The 16,489-nt window shown below is 47.2% G+C and overlaps 1 protein-coding gene across 1 annotated transcript; it reads left to right on the top strand.

Annotated features, from left to right (window-relative positions):
* Positions 1-4,624: 4,624 nt before the first annotated feature.
* On the top strand, positions 4,625-8,568 carry LOC120644906 (amino acid permease 3-like). Its single transcript, XM_039921649.1, has 4 exons — positions 4,625-5,520; positions 5,642-5,784; positions 5,871-6,091; positions 7,923-8,568. The coding sequence occupies exons 1-4, from the start codon at positions 4,716-4,718 to the stop codon at positions 8,335-8,337; spliced, it is 1,584 nt and encodes a 527-aa protein (XP_039777583.1). The 5' UTR covers positions 4,625-4,715; the 3' UTR covers positions 8,338-8,568.
* Positions 8,569-16,489: the final 7,921 nt, after the last annotated feature.

The following is a 16,489-nucleotide window of genomic DNA, read 5'->3' as shown; positions in this document are numbered from 1 at the left end:
GATACACCCATTTGGACAAGAATGTATCTGCTCATATGGCATCTTAAGTGCACCGAGAATTTTCTGTGCCTGATACATTGACTTTGGCATAATGTGATTTTCTGGAAGCATGCTTCCAAACACGGTCAACAGACTGTCGAAGGCGTCTCGGCTCAGGCTAAACTGAGACTTCAAGGCCATTAGTCGTCCGATGCCATCCAGCTGAGAAACCTTTGTATGACCGTGAAGTGGTTTCTGTGCAGCCTCCAACATCTCGAAATACGCCTTTGCGGATGCCTCTGGCTCCTCCTCCTGCAGTCGTTCACCGAAATGTGCTTCATGATAGTCATGTAACATGTCTCCAACCCCACCATCAGCATCACAATCATCGATGCGTTGCCTCACGACCTCGTCCCTCATACGGTGGCCTTCACCATGAAAGATCCACCGGGTATAGTCCGGCGTAAATCCATACTTGCAAAGATGTTGGCCCATAACCTTCTTCGTTTTCCGTTTCTTATTTCCACATATGTTGCACGGACACCACAAGAAACTCGATCCTTCAGCCTGACTCCACGCGGCTTCCAAAAAATCATTGGTCTTTCGAATCCATTCATCGGTCATGGTAGCCTGACTTGGACGGCCCGTGTACATCCAATGACGGTCATCCATCCTCTAAACCGGAGTGAGAATAAAAATCAAATGCATCTACGTGTTGTCCCTACATTCTAATAGGTGAAGGTAGGTCCTAATCCCACCCGAGGATGCGTACATATAGTCAGTTTTCATGGTCCACTACCATCCGAGACAAAATTTCGGCAGCACCTCCCCGCTGTTCTCCAAATACACGTCCCGAAAGGGAGATTGTGTATCCGGAGAACAACGGGGAGGTGATGCCGAGACTCTGTCTCGGATGGGAGTTGATCATGGTAACTATCCGTATCTACGCATCCTCGGGCTGTCCAAATAACGTGGACAATTCGAAAGAGATATAATTATAGATATGCAAAGATCCGCATATCTCAATTGTATCTCTTCCGAATGGGAGACGCCTAACTAGGTTACATGAACTACGAGGTGCTAGATATGCAAAGACGGTGGCGGTGCTTACAACGGGTCGGCGGTGTAGGCGTGGCCGGCTTGGTGTGGACTCGCAGTTCAAGCTTCTCGTCGAGCACGTCGCAGGCGGACGCCGCTACCAGCCTATATTTTGTGCAGTCAGAACAAATAAAAGGTTAAGCATCATGACTAGCAAGAAAGCAAAATCATCAGCGGAAACTACTAAAGCATTGAGGGCACATTGAACACGATTTTCTCTGTTGACATAATATCCACCTTTGCATTAATTGAACACGACTATCGTATGCATATGAAACAGCAATGATACAAATCAGCGCTTATACATACAAAACAGTACCTTTGCATTAATTGCTCGGTCAGTATTAGTCACTAAGACATGATGTCCTGAGACCTGATGTTGTTAGAATCTGATAAATGCTACTGATTGAGCTAGAGTTTAAAGAAAGTCCCAGGAAGGAGGTGACATCAAAGTTCAAAAGTCCCAACTTTCGACTACACATTCAAATTTCCATAGGCTCAGGCTGTTACTTAAAAGTTTCCTTACAAGGTATAAGGCTGCTATTTAGCATAGAACATATAATACATGCACCTATGGTCTACTCTTCCTAATGTGTTTTGTGACTTTGTGTAATCATGTGCATCAGCGCTAATAAGCAAACACATGCTAGGACATGCCATTGGTGTTACTTCAGTCATCTACATCTTGAAAAAAGAAAGGCAAGTTATTCTTCAAAATTAACATGAAAATGACAAAGGTGCATCAAATTTATAGTAAATCAACAATTTTCAGGATACATGGTTCCTAGTGATGCATGACAGAAGACCGTCTTGAGGCCCGGCCTCGTCTCCTAACTACACTAGACTACTGGAGTATGATGAATCGCAGGTTAGCATCACCTAACCTTAGTGTTGAATACATTCAAGGACAACGACCCTAAGTAGTAAGTAGTAGTAAGTATACCAAATTAAACTGAACTCCAGAAAAGTAGTAATAAGTATAAAATAATCCATATATTCGAGGAATTTGCAGGCTCCACACTGATGTGACACCAACAAATATGCAATACAAACTACTAAAACTCTACCAGATTAGTATTCTAAAGCTTGGACATGGACCTGTATTTACCAAGAGCAAGTATCTGTCACTATGACCGGAGTGGACAGCCGCTGCCGGGGAGCCGAATCCGCCAGGCCGCCTCCGCCGCCGCCGCCGCTGGACGGCCGCGCCGCCTTCGCGTGTGCCGCGCCGGCGCCTCCCCTCGAGACTCTGGAAGGAGAAGGAGAGAACAAGGATTCGTTCCGGACCTAATGAGGTGGGGTTTCGTTCCGGGCCGGAAAGGGGGAGGAAAGGTCCGGATGGGCCAGTTTTCAATCCGGACCAGGCTCCGGAGACGGCGAGCCGGGGCGTGGAGGCGGCGGGGCAGGGCGCGGCGCGCCGGGGCGGGGCGTGGAGGCGGCGGCTCGGCGGAGTGGAGGCGGCGGCGTGAGTACGGGTGTGTGCGGCGTGAGTGAGTGCGCGTGTGTGCGGGTCGGTCACTTAGCTGGGGGCGGGGGCAGAAACTTTGCCGAGTGCCAGATCACGGCACTCGGCAAAGACACGACCGCTTTGCCGAGTGCCCTGATTTGGCACTCGGCAAAGCCGCTACCGCTTTGCCGAGTGCCACGCTGGCAACACTCGGCAAAGCCAGGATTTCATTTCAAAATCCTTCAATTCAAAATTTATTTAAACATATTTCTTTGATTATAATTTAACATTTCATTACTAAACTTATATTTCAGACAAATATATCATGCTTCAATGATAAAAATTATATTATTTCAATCACTTTTAGCTATATTTCAATTTGTATGAACTAATTCACTACATTTTTCAAAAAAATTAAAAAATACGAAAACATTTCGAAAAATAACCAAACTTTAACATAAACCAATTTATGAGGTCTATTGCGTATATAAAAAATTTAACATACTTTAGCCAAAAAATTCCATTATTTCATGCAGTATAAGTTCAAATTCAATTTACATAGTACTAAAAAAACTTTAATATTACCAAATGGGCTCAAAAAATAATGAATATTTACCATAAACCTATCCATCATGTCCATTGCCTACACAAAAAATTTTGAAGTCAAAACTCAATTGGATGGTCCGTTGGACTCAAAAACTTAACTGACTCATTCAAATGTCTTTGGATCCTCTTCAGGATTCCTCATCCTGTAACCAACGTATGTGATAACTTTTTTGAAATCTTCTCAAATTTTTTCCACAGCCTCTACTTATGATATCATGCTTTCACTACAAATTTCATAATTTTCGGACTTCATTTGTGTTTTATAGAATTTAAAATCTATTCGGCCACAAATTCATTGCTATGTTTCCTGAATAAGATATTTGATTTTTTTTTCTTTAAATTCTTGTACAAACCCTCAAATTTGACTCAATAACATGAATATAATTTTTCCATTAATTATCAACACTTTTGACAACATTTGGCAGTTCAAATTTGAATTATACACAAAATATTCTTGTAATCAAATAAATAATCTAAATATAGTAAACATAAAGGATAATTTGCCAAATTTAAATATGATGTCTTTCACATAGTATGAGAACGGAGGAAAAAGTTTGGAGGTCGTTGGAGAAAGTTTTTGTATTTGTTTGCCGAGTGCCAAAGACGACACTCGGCAAAGTTTATTAAATGCCGAGTGCCTGTTCCATTACACTCGGCATTACAATATGTTTGCCGAGTGCCCCAATTTGGCACTCGGCGAAGCATAACGGTAACGGCCGTGGAAAAATGGGAACGTTCGTGGCAACAGCGTAACGGCCTTGGGGAGCTGGCGGGTGCGGTGCACGTGACAGCGTTTGCCGAGTGTCGACTGTAGGGCACTCGGCAAAGATCTTGTTGCCGAGTGTCCCCATGTAGGCACTCGGCAAAGATCTTGTTGCCGAGTGTCCCCATGTAGGCACTCGGCAAACAAAAGCATCGCCACCGTAACGGTCGTCTGCGGGTCGTCTGTTGGTGCACGTGACGCTCTTTGCCGAGTGTCAACTTACTAGCACTCGGCAAAGTGTGTCTTTGCCGAGTGCCATATGGCTGGCACTCGGCAAAGAGATAGTCCGCCGAGTGTTATTTGTTCGCCGAGTGCATGTTTTTGGCACTCGGCAAATAGTATCTTTGCCGAGTGCTCGAGATTATGCACTCGGCAAATATCCGGGCACTCGGCATATGTCGGTTTTCCGGTAGTGAATGAAAACGGCATCGGTAATGCGGTAATTTCAGAAACGAAAATATACAGTCGAGAACATATCGAAAATAATCGAAATCCATTGAAATGATATTTTGAAAAGTGAGATAAATATGCTATAAAAATCTTCATATGCTGAATCGTAGGCGAAATATGCAAGAGCACTGTCTCACACCAATATAATGCAAGGTTACAGGTCACAGTCGTCATCTTCCAACATCGGTGCGTGGTGAGCCACCCTGGGCAGGATATTTAATTTGCTGCCTCCTCTGCTCCAACGAAAAAGCTCCCCGGCCTCTCCTGTATATATATAGCCCTTCCCCTACCTCCTGCTCTGGGCACACCACCGCGCGCTCATCCCACCTCACTCGATCGCTCAGTTACTTGCTCCGACGAGGGCGAAGCAAGATGACGCAGAGGCAGCTCTCGATCTCCTCATCCATGGCCTCCGCACACTCACAACCGAACAGCCCCAAGCCCAGCTCCCCCGGTGCAGGTGCAGCCGCCGAGCTCGGCTACGTGGTCCGAGGCGGGCAGAAGAAGCTGACCCAGCGGCAGCTCTCCAGCTCCCTGTCCATGAAGCACGTGGTGCCGATGGACGTCTCGGCGGAGGCCGGGAACGCCGCCGCCGCCGCCTGGCTCGACGACGACGGCCGCCCGCGCCGCAGGGGCACGCTCTGGACGGCCAGCGCCCACATCGTCACCGCCGTCATCGGCTCCGGCGTGCTGTCGCTGGCCTGGGCCATCGCGCAGCTCGGCTGGGTCGCCGGCCCCGCCGCCATGCTGCTCTTCGCCCTGGTCACCTACTACACCGCCACGCTGCTCGCCGAGTGCTACCGCACCGGCGACCCGGACACCGGCAAGCGCAACTACACCTACATGGACGCCGTGCGCTCCAACCTCGGCGGCGCCAAGGTCGCCTTCTGCGGCGTCATCCAGTACGCCAACCTCGTCGGCGTCGCCATCGGCTACACCATCGCGTCCTCCATCAGCATGAAGGCCATCCGGAGGGCCGGGTGCTTCCACAAGAACGGACATGGCAACCCCTGCAGGAGCTCCAGCAACCCTTACATGATCCTCTTCGGCATCGTGCAGATCCTCTTCTCGCAGATACCCGACTTTGATCAGATTTGGTGGCTCTCCATCGTCGCCGCCGTCATGTCCTTCACCTACTCTTCAATCGGACTCTCCCTCGGCATCGCCCAGTCCATTTGTAAGTTCTTGATTCAATAAGATTTGGTTTTTGCACAAGATATTATTGTTCAAGTAATTGATCTGGCACACCGGCATCAGCATAAGATTTAGTTCCTGATCAACAATTAATGCAATTGCAGCTAATGGTGGATTCAAGGGCAGCCTCACCGGCATCAGCATCGGCGCCGACGTCACCTCGACACAGAAGATCTGGCACAGCCTGCAGGCCTTGGGCGACATCGCCTTCGCCTACTCCTTCTCCAACATCCTCATCGAAATCCAAGTAAGCAATCCGTTTTCTTTCTTCAGCTTATTCACTGCTCTGTTTCTGAATATAATTAATCAAGCCGGCCGGTTGCTCTGCTGCAGGATACGATCAAGGCGCCGCCGCCATCGGAGGCGAATGTGATGGCGAGGGCGACGCGGCTGAGCGTGGCGACCACCACCGTCTTCTATATGCTGTGCGGGTGCATGGGCTACGCGGCGTTCGGCGACGACGCCCCCGACAATCTCCTCACGGGCTTCGGCTTCTACGAGCCCTTCTGGCTGCTCGACGTCGCCAACGTCGCCATCATCGTGCACCAATTGAAAGTGATCGGGTGCTCTAGCCTAAGAGGGGGAGGGGGTGAATTAGGCACTAATAAAAACTTAGACCTATGGCTCCAACTAGTTTGCACAAAACTTAAACTAAAACATGCTATCAATATGTGCAACTAGGTTGTTCTAGTGTAAAACCCCTATCCCAAAAGAGTTTAGCAACCTATAGCCTTTCCTATCAAGAAACTATTCTATGAAAGTAAAGGCATACAAATTACTAGAATGAAATGCGGAAGCTTAAAGAGCGGGATAGGAGATAGCAAACTCTTGACGCGGGTGTTTATCCCGTGGTTCGGTTAGCCACAAAGGCACACCTACATCCACGTTGTTGTAGCACTCACTAAGAGTATTGCTACTCGGCCACCAAGTCTCTTCCGTGAACACAATCACGGTCACCTTGGCCCCGGGTTCCACTAAGGAGCTTCTCCACAAAGGATGGGGGTCTCCACGTCCCCCGCACAAAGGTGTCGTCGCCGCTCCACACCAAGTCGGAGGGTCGATGACGTTGCCGGCGAGCTCCACGCTCCAAGGTGCCGGCGCACCAAGCTCTTGTTTTGGTTCACTAATGAACCACAGCACAAAGGCTCTAAGCCTTGCAAACTCACTCACTAAGAGCTAATCCTTTACACAACACTCTCAAAGTGTGCTAAGGGCTAAGGATATGATCTTGATGCTTTTGTATGGCTTGGAGATGTTCTTGGGTGTGTGTGGGATGTCCAGCAACTCCAGCAATCTTCAAATGGCCGGGGTGAGGCGTATATATAGGCCACCAAGTCTTGTAGCCGTTGCTCCAACGGTTAGCTGAAAATCTGCGTACCACCGGAAGAACCGATGCCTCTTGGCAGGGTAGCGTCGGTTCATCCGGTCACTCATAACACGAAGTAGCCGTTGGACTCCTGATGGCTGACGCAGAGACCACCGGTTGAACCGATGCAATGCACCGATGCCTCACCGGTTCAACCGGTGCTGAAGGAATCTTCTCCTGGACGCTGACGTCATTACACCGGTGGTATGCACCGATGCCCCATCGGTTGAACCGGTGCTGAAGACACTTCTCCTGGGCACCTGACATCGTCTCTGGTACAAAGGACGGCCAATGCACCGATGCCCCTTTTTGACCCGTCGGTTCAACCGGTGCCTATAGGCTGACTTGGCTTCGACTCCCTTCTGCACCAAAGTACCATGGCGTCGGTTCTTCCGACTACCATCGGATGCTCCGATGCCCATGGCGTCGGTTCTTCCGGTGCTACTGACCGAAGAGCTTTCAGGGCGCTACCGGGTAGCGGAACCCCCGTAGGGGCTGCCCTTCGGGCCTTGCTACGCCTATTTTCTCTTTCTCTTTGTCATCACTTGAACCTAAAAGCCTGAGAATGATCATCTTAACAATCATATTAGTCCAAGTGTTGTGTTGTCATTCGATCACCAAAATCACTCGAAATGGCATAAATGGTGCCATGTTCGTTACAACCTCGTCGGCGCCTACCAGGCAGGGTTTCCTTTACCCGCTGATATTCACCGAAATTTCCAACGTTTTCCTTCTATCCCTAGGGTCCGATAAAATTGAATACCGGCCAAATTTTTTCTGTTTATCTTGCTTACGGTCTAAATTCACCCACGCGAAGGTCCCGCACTAATAATATTTTATTCTTATTTTTTATCTGCGAACAAGTGATTTTTAATAGCTTAGAAATAGTTTCAAGTCAAATTCTACGAAATTTTTGAAACAAGTTACATTTTCGAACTTGGTCTGATATTTTCGATATATCTTGTTTATCCTATTTATCCATGACCTCCAACAAATTTTTATTTCTGATAATGAAAACCTTGCTACCAGGTGTTCTGCCAGCCCATCTTCGCCTTCGTGGAGCGCCGCGCCGCGGGGGCCTGGCCGGACAGCGCCTTCATCGGCAGGGAGCTCCGCGTGGGGCCCTTGGCGCTCAGCCTCTTCCGCCTCACGTGGCGGTCGGCGTTCGTGTGCTTCACCACCGTCGTCGCCATGCTGCTGCCCTTCTTCGGCGACGTGGCGGGCCTCCTCGGCGCCGTCTCCTTCTGGCCGCTCACTGTCTACTTCCCCGTCGAGATGTACATCAAGCAGCGTCGCGTGCCCCGCGGCAGCACCATGTGGGTCTGCCTCCAGATGCTCAGCGTCACCTGCCTCTTCGTATCCATCGCCGCCGCTGCCGGTTCCATCGCCGACGTGGTCGACGCACTCAAGGTCTACCGGCCGTTCAGTGGTTAATCATCACTGGGGGAAAAAAGAGCAGTGCCGAGCTCGTCATTAGTGAACTAATTAATTAATGCCTATCCATGCTTTTACTTCCCAGCTATGATATGATTCCTAATCTATCTCCTCTATAGGAGTACTTCCTGGCAACATCTGCAAAAGCCCCATCAATGTTGGAGGGGAGCCGCGCAATTTGAACCAACTTAAAGTGAAACACCGACGACCTTCCGGCAATTTCAAATTAAATTGATTCAAATCCTGTAGCCCTTGGAGTATGCATCCACTTCATACTCCACTAGCACAATCCAGGAACAACTCACAAGAGCATAATAAACACGATTCACCACAAGTTTTACAAGTTCACATAGTTCAAGTTATTACAACTTAACACGGTTTCACAATAAACATAGTGCGATACAAAGGTTATTCTTGCATGAAAGTAAACTTAGTTCATCACACAACATGAGACTAGCTCTCCGGCGTGAGTCACATAACTAGGTAGATAAAAGCATCCCAAAGGCTGCTCACCTAAGGGTGGTAAAGGACTTTAGAATTTGGTCTAGAGAATTTAAAGGCTAGGCCTTAAAAGGACCGGGCTCTAATCATATATAATTTTGAGTTAAAAAACACTACTACAGATTTTTTTTTTACGAGGCGGGCAAAAACAGTTTTTCGAGGCGGGCAAGCCCGTCCGCCTCGCCCTCAAGACCGCAGTAAATCAATGATTTATCGAGGCAGACAAGCTGCCCGCCTCGGTTAATAAAAAAACTAAAAAAAGCCCGGTGAGCCCATCACGAGCCGATCCGCCACCGCCCGCCGCAGCTTGGGGACGTCCGCTCGATCCGCTCACTGCCAGATCTAGGCTCCAAAGCCGCACCGCCACCGGATCCGGCCTTGCTAGCCCCGGATCCGGCTTCCCCGCCGCCGGATCCGGCCTCGCCGGACCCGGATCAGCCGCCACCACGCCGTCTCGCGCCGCCGCTCGATGGACACTGGCCTCCACGTCGTGCTACGCCGCCGCTGGCCGCCGTGCGGCTCAGCCACCGGGAGCCGCGCGCCCTCCACGCCGTGCTGCGCCGCTGCCGGGGGCCGCCGCCCTCCTTGCACTCGCCGGGGAGGGCGCTGCTGCCGGAGAGAGAGAGAGAGAGAGAGAGAGAGAGAGAGAGAGAGAGAGAGAGAGAGAGAGAGAGAGAGAGAGAGAGTTGAGGGAGGGGCGCGGGGGCGCACGGGGGAGTGAGGGAGGGGGCGGTGCGGGATGGGGGAGAGAGAGAGTGGGTTAGGGTTAGGTTTTTCTTTTATAGTTGAACGTGGTAGTGGGCTGCAGACTGGATCTGGGTTTGGCCTGATTTTTTGAGGCGGATGTTTTTATACATGTCCATCTCCGTAAATGATTAACCGAGGCGGGTATTTTAATCGGCTCGGTAAATAAAATGTCTGCCTTGGATAATATATTTTGCGAGGCGTTTTTGGCAACCGCCTCGGTTAATAGAAAATGACCGCCTCGGTTAATGCCTGGCATTAACTGAGGTGGTTATTTTTTTCATGTTCGCTTCCGAGGCATTTCCAAATGCCTCAGTTAATCTAGTTTTGTAGTAGTGAAATTTAAGGATCATGTTGGGCCGTGAAGAGATCATTAGAGCCATGGCCCATTACCACCCCTATGCCCATGTGTTCCAGCTCGATTGTCCCCCATCGTTGCCTGTAGTAGTAGTGGGAAGGAAAATAGGAGGCTCCACCCGGCGGAGGGTAGTGCTGCACCTGATAGTCACCTTTATCAACTTAATGGCAGCGCCGATGAGTACCAAGGTACTCGCTGGGCTTACCCCGTTGATTAAACAAGGAGTATGCTAGGGCAGTAGCAAGGAAATGGTAGAAGGGTACAATTAAGCATTTGCATGAACTCAAATTGTAGTAAGCAAAAGACTAAGCATGTATAATAATAAGCATCACATCAATCATGAGTAGTGTGAAGAGTAACATGTAATGAGCTCAACTCGAAAGGAGCACCAATGGTAACTCTACGATGGCTGAGAGGCACCAAGGCGTGCTTCATGACTGATAGCGCGGCTATCATGATAGATCAAATCCTTGCAAGGGTGTGCAACTTTTCCCACACGAGACCAAGGGCAACGACCATACTCTCCATGACAAGTGGAAGCATTGATTCATGGCTCGACCATTCACATAATCGTCCGGCCGAGAATTGACTGAGAGGCCAGGTTGGTGAGTGCAGGGGTCCCACAAAGGCATCCCACCTACACCCGCTAGCCAACTAGCCCTAACTCATCCAATAATCCGGGCGTCTTATGGTACTCGGCTTACCATCCAATTCTTGGCATGTGGTTTGCACGAAATAGTGCCAAGGTCCTGAGTACCTCAACTCATAAACTCCTACTAAACACAAGTAGAGAGGCTCTACACTTGGAGGTGAGTGATGTGTTGTGTGTGTTGTGGTGTGTGGTGTGTGTGAGTATCTTCATTTGGACCCCCTCCCCTTGTATTTATAGGAGGGAACCACCAGCCATTCGCCCGAGAAATGAGCCAAACCGCCATTGGGGATCAACCACACCTCGCCACGTGTCATCTGAGAGGCGGTGGGGCCCGTGGGCCGTCACCACTGGGCCGGCCGACCAGGCTGGTCGGCCGACCATGGGCTGGCTCTGTTCGCCCAGGTCTTTGGTCAGAAGACTTCTAGGTGGGCCCCCATGTCATGTATATGGGTAAGGGCCTGTCTTGAGTCGGTTTGGTAGCTCTGGTGGGCCCGTGGATCCTTGTGAACGCATCTGATTTGTCGAGAAGGTGTTGCCTCGGATTGATGACGTATCACCTTGCTTATGGGCTGCGTCTCTCTCTCATGTGCAGCTACCAAGTGGGCCCTTTTGGCATTTGGGCTTGCTTGTGCTTGGCCCAGGAATTTATGCCTTGGATAATATGCTTGTTACATGCAGTTTTGGCCCAAATTCACCTGCACACATTCTCAGACCAGCATTAAGGAATTTGTCAAATAATCATCCTATGCTAACATTTATTCCTTCTGATGCTCGACTTTTGCATGATAATTGATGGTCAAAATAGGTCGTTAGTGACCGTCAACAAGATCCCCTACACTTAGTTCTTTGCTCGTTCTCGAGTAAAGGCAAGAACTAAGGCGGACCCGACTTCATATGATATGGTACCTGCATACAAATTATTATAGGCCTTACCTTTGCCTTTGAATTTTGATGTGTCTACCATGAATTGTTTGGGAAGTTGAAGAGCGGAACAGTGTTGACTTCAGTCTCCTCCACTTTTCTGCTATATGACTGGGGTTTTGGAAATATTTTTGCAAAGACCACCCATAGATTTACTTCTCCATAGGATCTCTCATGTCGCTCACTATGTATATATCCTCACCAAGGCTTTGCTTTTTTTCACCCTACTTCTAAAGATGGCTTATGTGGAGCTCATGGTAGGAAAAATGGAATCATGCACTTGGGTCACATATATTGCAAAATGAAACAACAGGTCCATGGAGATAACAAATCAAACAAGTTGATCAAGATTGTGCACAAATGTGGAAGGTGGATGGTAATGGAATACTCCTTTTATGAATCTCTCTCTCTCTCCTTTATTTGGATAACATGAGGGCATGGCTATATATATATCTCTTTTTTTTCTCTCTTTCTTTTTTTCATGGACATTGATGTGTCCATTTTTTTCTTTTTTTTGGGTCATGCTTCTTGGGCATGCCATCTTTTCTCTCTTTTTTTCTATAGCTCATGCCTCAATTGAAAGATACGAGAGAGAGATCATTAAACATGGAGTTTTATTTTGTGGATGGATGGAATATGGTAGCTAACTTCCAGTGTAGAAGTTTAGCTTGTGGAGTGCACATGATCTTGATCAAGTAAGTATGAAAGACATCTCACTAGGGTCACAAAATTTGAAAAAACTCAATGCAACAACAAGGCACATATGTGTAAGATTTGTATCATGAAGGTCAGCATATGGCTTTGGTAGGACAAACACGTGGAGTTGTAAGGCTATGGAGGTTTTCTTTTGATAAAAAATTCCCAGACACATAAGCAGATAAAGCAAGGATTCTTCCATCAAACCATATCTCACTAGTCAACAACTTAATAATTATGGGTTCCCTAATGATATGACTCACAAGCTCAGGTTTAGCAAAGAATAAAAAGGTATGCAAGCCAATCATAAAAAAGCACAGAACCAGAGGATGCCTTTTGAGTTTAATTTTAATGATTAAGCAATGACTTCCATTTAAACTCATAGGTTGGGGAGAGTAAGGGTTAGAGTGCACAAACCGTCGCAATGAAGATGATCGGAGCTAGTGCTAGTCAGCCAAACCTGAGATTCCACTGCCCAATACTAGCTCTGATTCGTCTTGGCTTTTTGCATTTTGGTTCGTTCGGTGTTGTGCACATGTTGTGGGAGATCTCAAGTGTATATGCATGAGAGTTCTGAGAGATCTTCCCCACACTTGTTCTTGTACCTGGTGCTTATTCAAAAATAAAAACATGGAGATAAACTAATAGCTCTACCAGTTTTAAGAACCAGGGAGCTTCTAAAATTTATTTGAAACTAAATTTTAATATCACCAAGATACTTACTCAAGCAAGGCTGAACTAAGATTATATTAACATGAGTATGTTGTGCAACATTAATCCAAAACCTCTACTTACCTTCCCGTTTGAATTCAGCTCACTGACTCACCCAATTGGATTTGATTTTTCTGCAGGGGTTAGTCCATATATGCAACCAACATCTATACAACTATTAACTCCAAGAACGTCAATCAATCTAGACACAAGGTCTAGTTGACTGAAGAGGACATTTTAACCCAAACACCATGCTTGATTTAAAAGCCTATGAATGTATGTTGCAATCATACATTCAAACTAGAGCATACGAGAACAGATAAAGGAAGCGTGAAACATGATTGAGCATTATTCAAAAAGATATAGGCATGGGTACGAACCTGGTGATCCTCGGGCGACCTACCGGCAGAGCTTTGTTTAATGTCAAAAGGAGGACATTGAGAGCACTTACCATGGTATTTTGTTGATGAAGACAATGTTGTCACCATGGCAACTCCTCTCATTTTTTTCATTTTTTTTTTGAGCAAGATGTGAGGACATACACCAATTCCAAGACAAGATATGAATTGAGAAAAAGAACTTACTTTGGGGTACTCACATACCTCCCCCACACTTGGAGTTTGCAAAACTTTAAGTGTATGGAGTTCAAGTCTCCTTCTGTAGTTGTTCCTTCATCAAGGCATATCGAGGTGTTGTAGTCGGTGTAGCTCACATGTTCATAGGCGTTGTCTATCAATCGTTCTCTTTGATCTTCCCCTGGAATGGTTAGCGACCAAAAATACCCGAATGAAAACTATATCCTAGAACATGCTCTTGCTTTTTATTGAAAGGAAAATATAGAAGTAAATAAAAGATAGTAGTCCGGGCTATCTCCCGGCAGTGCTTTGTTTCTGGTCGTAAGCTCGACCATGATAACTCTTGTAGCCATCATTGGTGATGGGTCATTGTTTCACCACCAATTGTTGAAACTAGCTACAAGGTTAGTGCCACGGTGCACTCACGAAATCTACAATGTTTACGATAAACATATACATCTACAACCAACCTTCTGAAGATTTTGCAGAAGAGGACTATAGGATGGTTGTAGTCCTTGTGTGTGCATGGTGCACTAAGCATGCATGACTCTGAAGTTGCATTGAATGAGCATGGCTTTCGTGGTATGTCAAAATTGAAACTCCCATGCTCATTTGTGGAATCCTTTTCATTGGACTCCAGAGTCGGCGCCTCACAAAATTCCTTGGCCCATGATTTCTCCATCTCAAGAGTTTTATCGTGAAAGATCATAGTTGTATCTCGATCAAGGTCGAGAACATCAGATTCTAGGCCATCGGGAAGAGGCTCAAACTCGGTCAAGGATGATGATGATCGTTCATCTTCATGAGAGTGAAGGCTATCTTCCGAGTCGTATTCTTCAAAGGATTCTAGAACTCCTAAGAGAATGGGCTCGGATGATACGAACGAAGATGTATGCATCATCTCCTTGAATGGGTTTTTCTCGGGAAGGGGCTTTGCCAGAAGATTTTCTAGATGAGGAGTAGCAGTGGCCGAGCCAGTTTCCCTAAGCTTTTCATCTAGGCTCCCATGAGAAGTTTTTTCTAGGGGGAGGCCTAGGAGAAGATCAAAATCGAGGATATCGTAGATGTAAAAATCTAAATGCACCTCGATTTTGTCTATTGTGATAGGCACGTCCCTTGCAATCCCCCGACATTCAAAGTATAGTCCGGATGGACTTTTAAAGTACTTGTCGGTTGGGGTTAGAGGCTTGTTACCCACGAGAGTGTCCAAAAGACACTCGGGTAAGATGCAAACCTCAGCAGCAGGGTCATGAAGAGCTTCTATGATTTTTCCCTTGATAGAACAAGTGATTGTTGCAGAGGTTGAAGGCTAGTACTCGCCTACTCAGTTAAGTGCTCCCTGCTCAAGAAAGTACTTGGGTTGTACTGCTCTCCCTTGGGACCTCGCTCCCACTCGGGTAACATCTCCGTGATTCTGTTTCTACAACATTCACGGGAAGTTAATGGAATCCTCGAGCCTTTGAACTCGAAGGGAAGCATCCTCGACTGCTTTCTTGAAGGCTAGTACCCGCCTATTCGGTTAAGTGCTCCCTGCTCAAGAAAGTACTCGGGCTGTACTGCTCTCCCTTGGGACCTCGCTCCCACTCGGGTAACATCTCCATGATTCCGTTTCTACAACGTTCATGGGAAGTTAATGGAACCCTCAAGTCATGGAACTCAGCGGGAAGCATCCTCAGTTACTCTCTTAAAGGCTAGTACATGCCATCCGGCTAAAAGCTCCCTGATAAGAAGAATACTTGAGCCGCGCTCTCCCCCTTTCTTCGGATTTCACGTGAACGAGGTTAATGACTTTGAGACCTTAACCTCACAAAACAAATCACGGAAGGATCATATCACCATTGAGTCATAGTTACTGGCAGTAACACTCATCATCATATCACACACTTCCTGCCAAGGAAGTATTCGAGCTGCACTACAACTCTCCTGGACAATGATCCAATCAGGGCAATCGTTTCACCTCGAGCAATCGAAACTACAGGAACGCCCACTTTGTTTTCGGAACAAGAAAACATATCTCAATTAAAGGATATATTACAGCATATCTAATATTTAGTTATGAATCACACTGGTGATTTACACTACAAAAGGATCACAGACTACAATATATGTTATCCCACTACTTCTTGGGAGATGGTTTCTTCGACGCCCCCCGTAACCATCCTGGCACCAGCCTTAACCGCTCTACAATGGAGCGTGTTTCAACAAAACCTGGATGAGGGGGCTGAACCATATCAGTCACCGCTCGAGCCGCGCTATTAAGCTTATGGATAGTATCCAAATTTTCTGCAAGCTTTTTATCGGCTCTTTGCAAATCCTGCTCCATACCTTCCTTATACTCTTCAAGATCTGCTTTTGCTTGCTTCAGCTTCTCGCATTCTTGAAGAGCTCGATCCCTTTCACCTGTAAACAATAGTATTCTGTAAGACTCAGAATACGATTGGCAACCGAGACTAAACACAAAAGTACTCGGGATACTCACGTTGGCATCTTGTCAATTCTTCATTTTGCCCTCCGCTAGAGCCTCCAACTTGCGAATTTGCCAGTTGTCGCTTGAGCTCGGCAATCACAGCATCTTTCTCCAAAAGCTCTTGCTTTAGAGAATGAACATCTTGGAGATTTTCTGCCTTCACGGCAAGTACAGAGGACTTCAGTTGAGATCGCTTGACTACCCTCTGCAAAAAACAACACAAAGATGAAAAGTGTACAACATACACACAACGCATAATGTGGACCATAAATAAAAGCATTACCTTAAAATGCTTATAGACACGACGCAGCGAATCAATCGATTCATTGCACAGCTCAGCTGACAGAAGGTCATCTTCTATCAACCCGATTGGAACCTCATTAGGGTCAATAGAAGGTGAAACCCTCGGACCAGATAGACCTGCCGACCCTGAGGCAGGAGGAGCAGCCGCAGGCCATGACGATGGTTCCAGCGGGTCAGCAGTACCCGTTGTCTTCGGGACCTCTACATCCGCCGAAGAAGAGGGC

The sequence above is a fragment of the Panicum virgatum genome, chromosome 8K (genome assembly GCF_016808335.1).
Source record: "Panicum virgatum strain AP13 chromosome 8K, P.virgatum_v5, whole genome shotgun sequence".
Classification (NCBI taxonomy): domain Eukaryota; kingdom Viridiplantae; phylum Streptophyta; class Magnoliopsida; order Poales; family Poaceae; genus Panicum; species Panicum virgatum.
Note: the sequence above shows the minus strand (reverse complement) of the source record. Positions and strands in the feature narration are given on the sequence as shown.

Coding starts and splice junctions, on each gene's coding strand:
- LOC120644906 (XM_039921649.1), top strand. CDS start 4,716: ATGACGCAGAGGCAGCTCTCGATCTCCTCATCCATGGCCTCCGCACAC. Junction 5,521..5,641: donor CGGCATCGCCCAGTCCATTT/GTAAGTTCTTGA, acceptor ATGCAATTGCAG/CTAATGGTGGATTCAAGGGC. Junction 6,092..7,922: donor ATCATCGTGCACCAATTGAA/AGTGATCGGGTG, acceptor ATAATGAAAACC/TTGCTACCAGGTGTTCTGCC.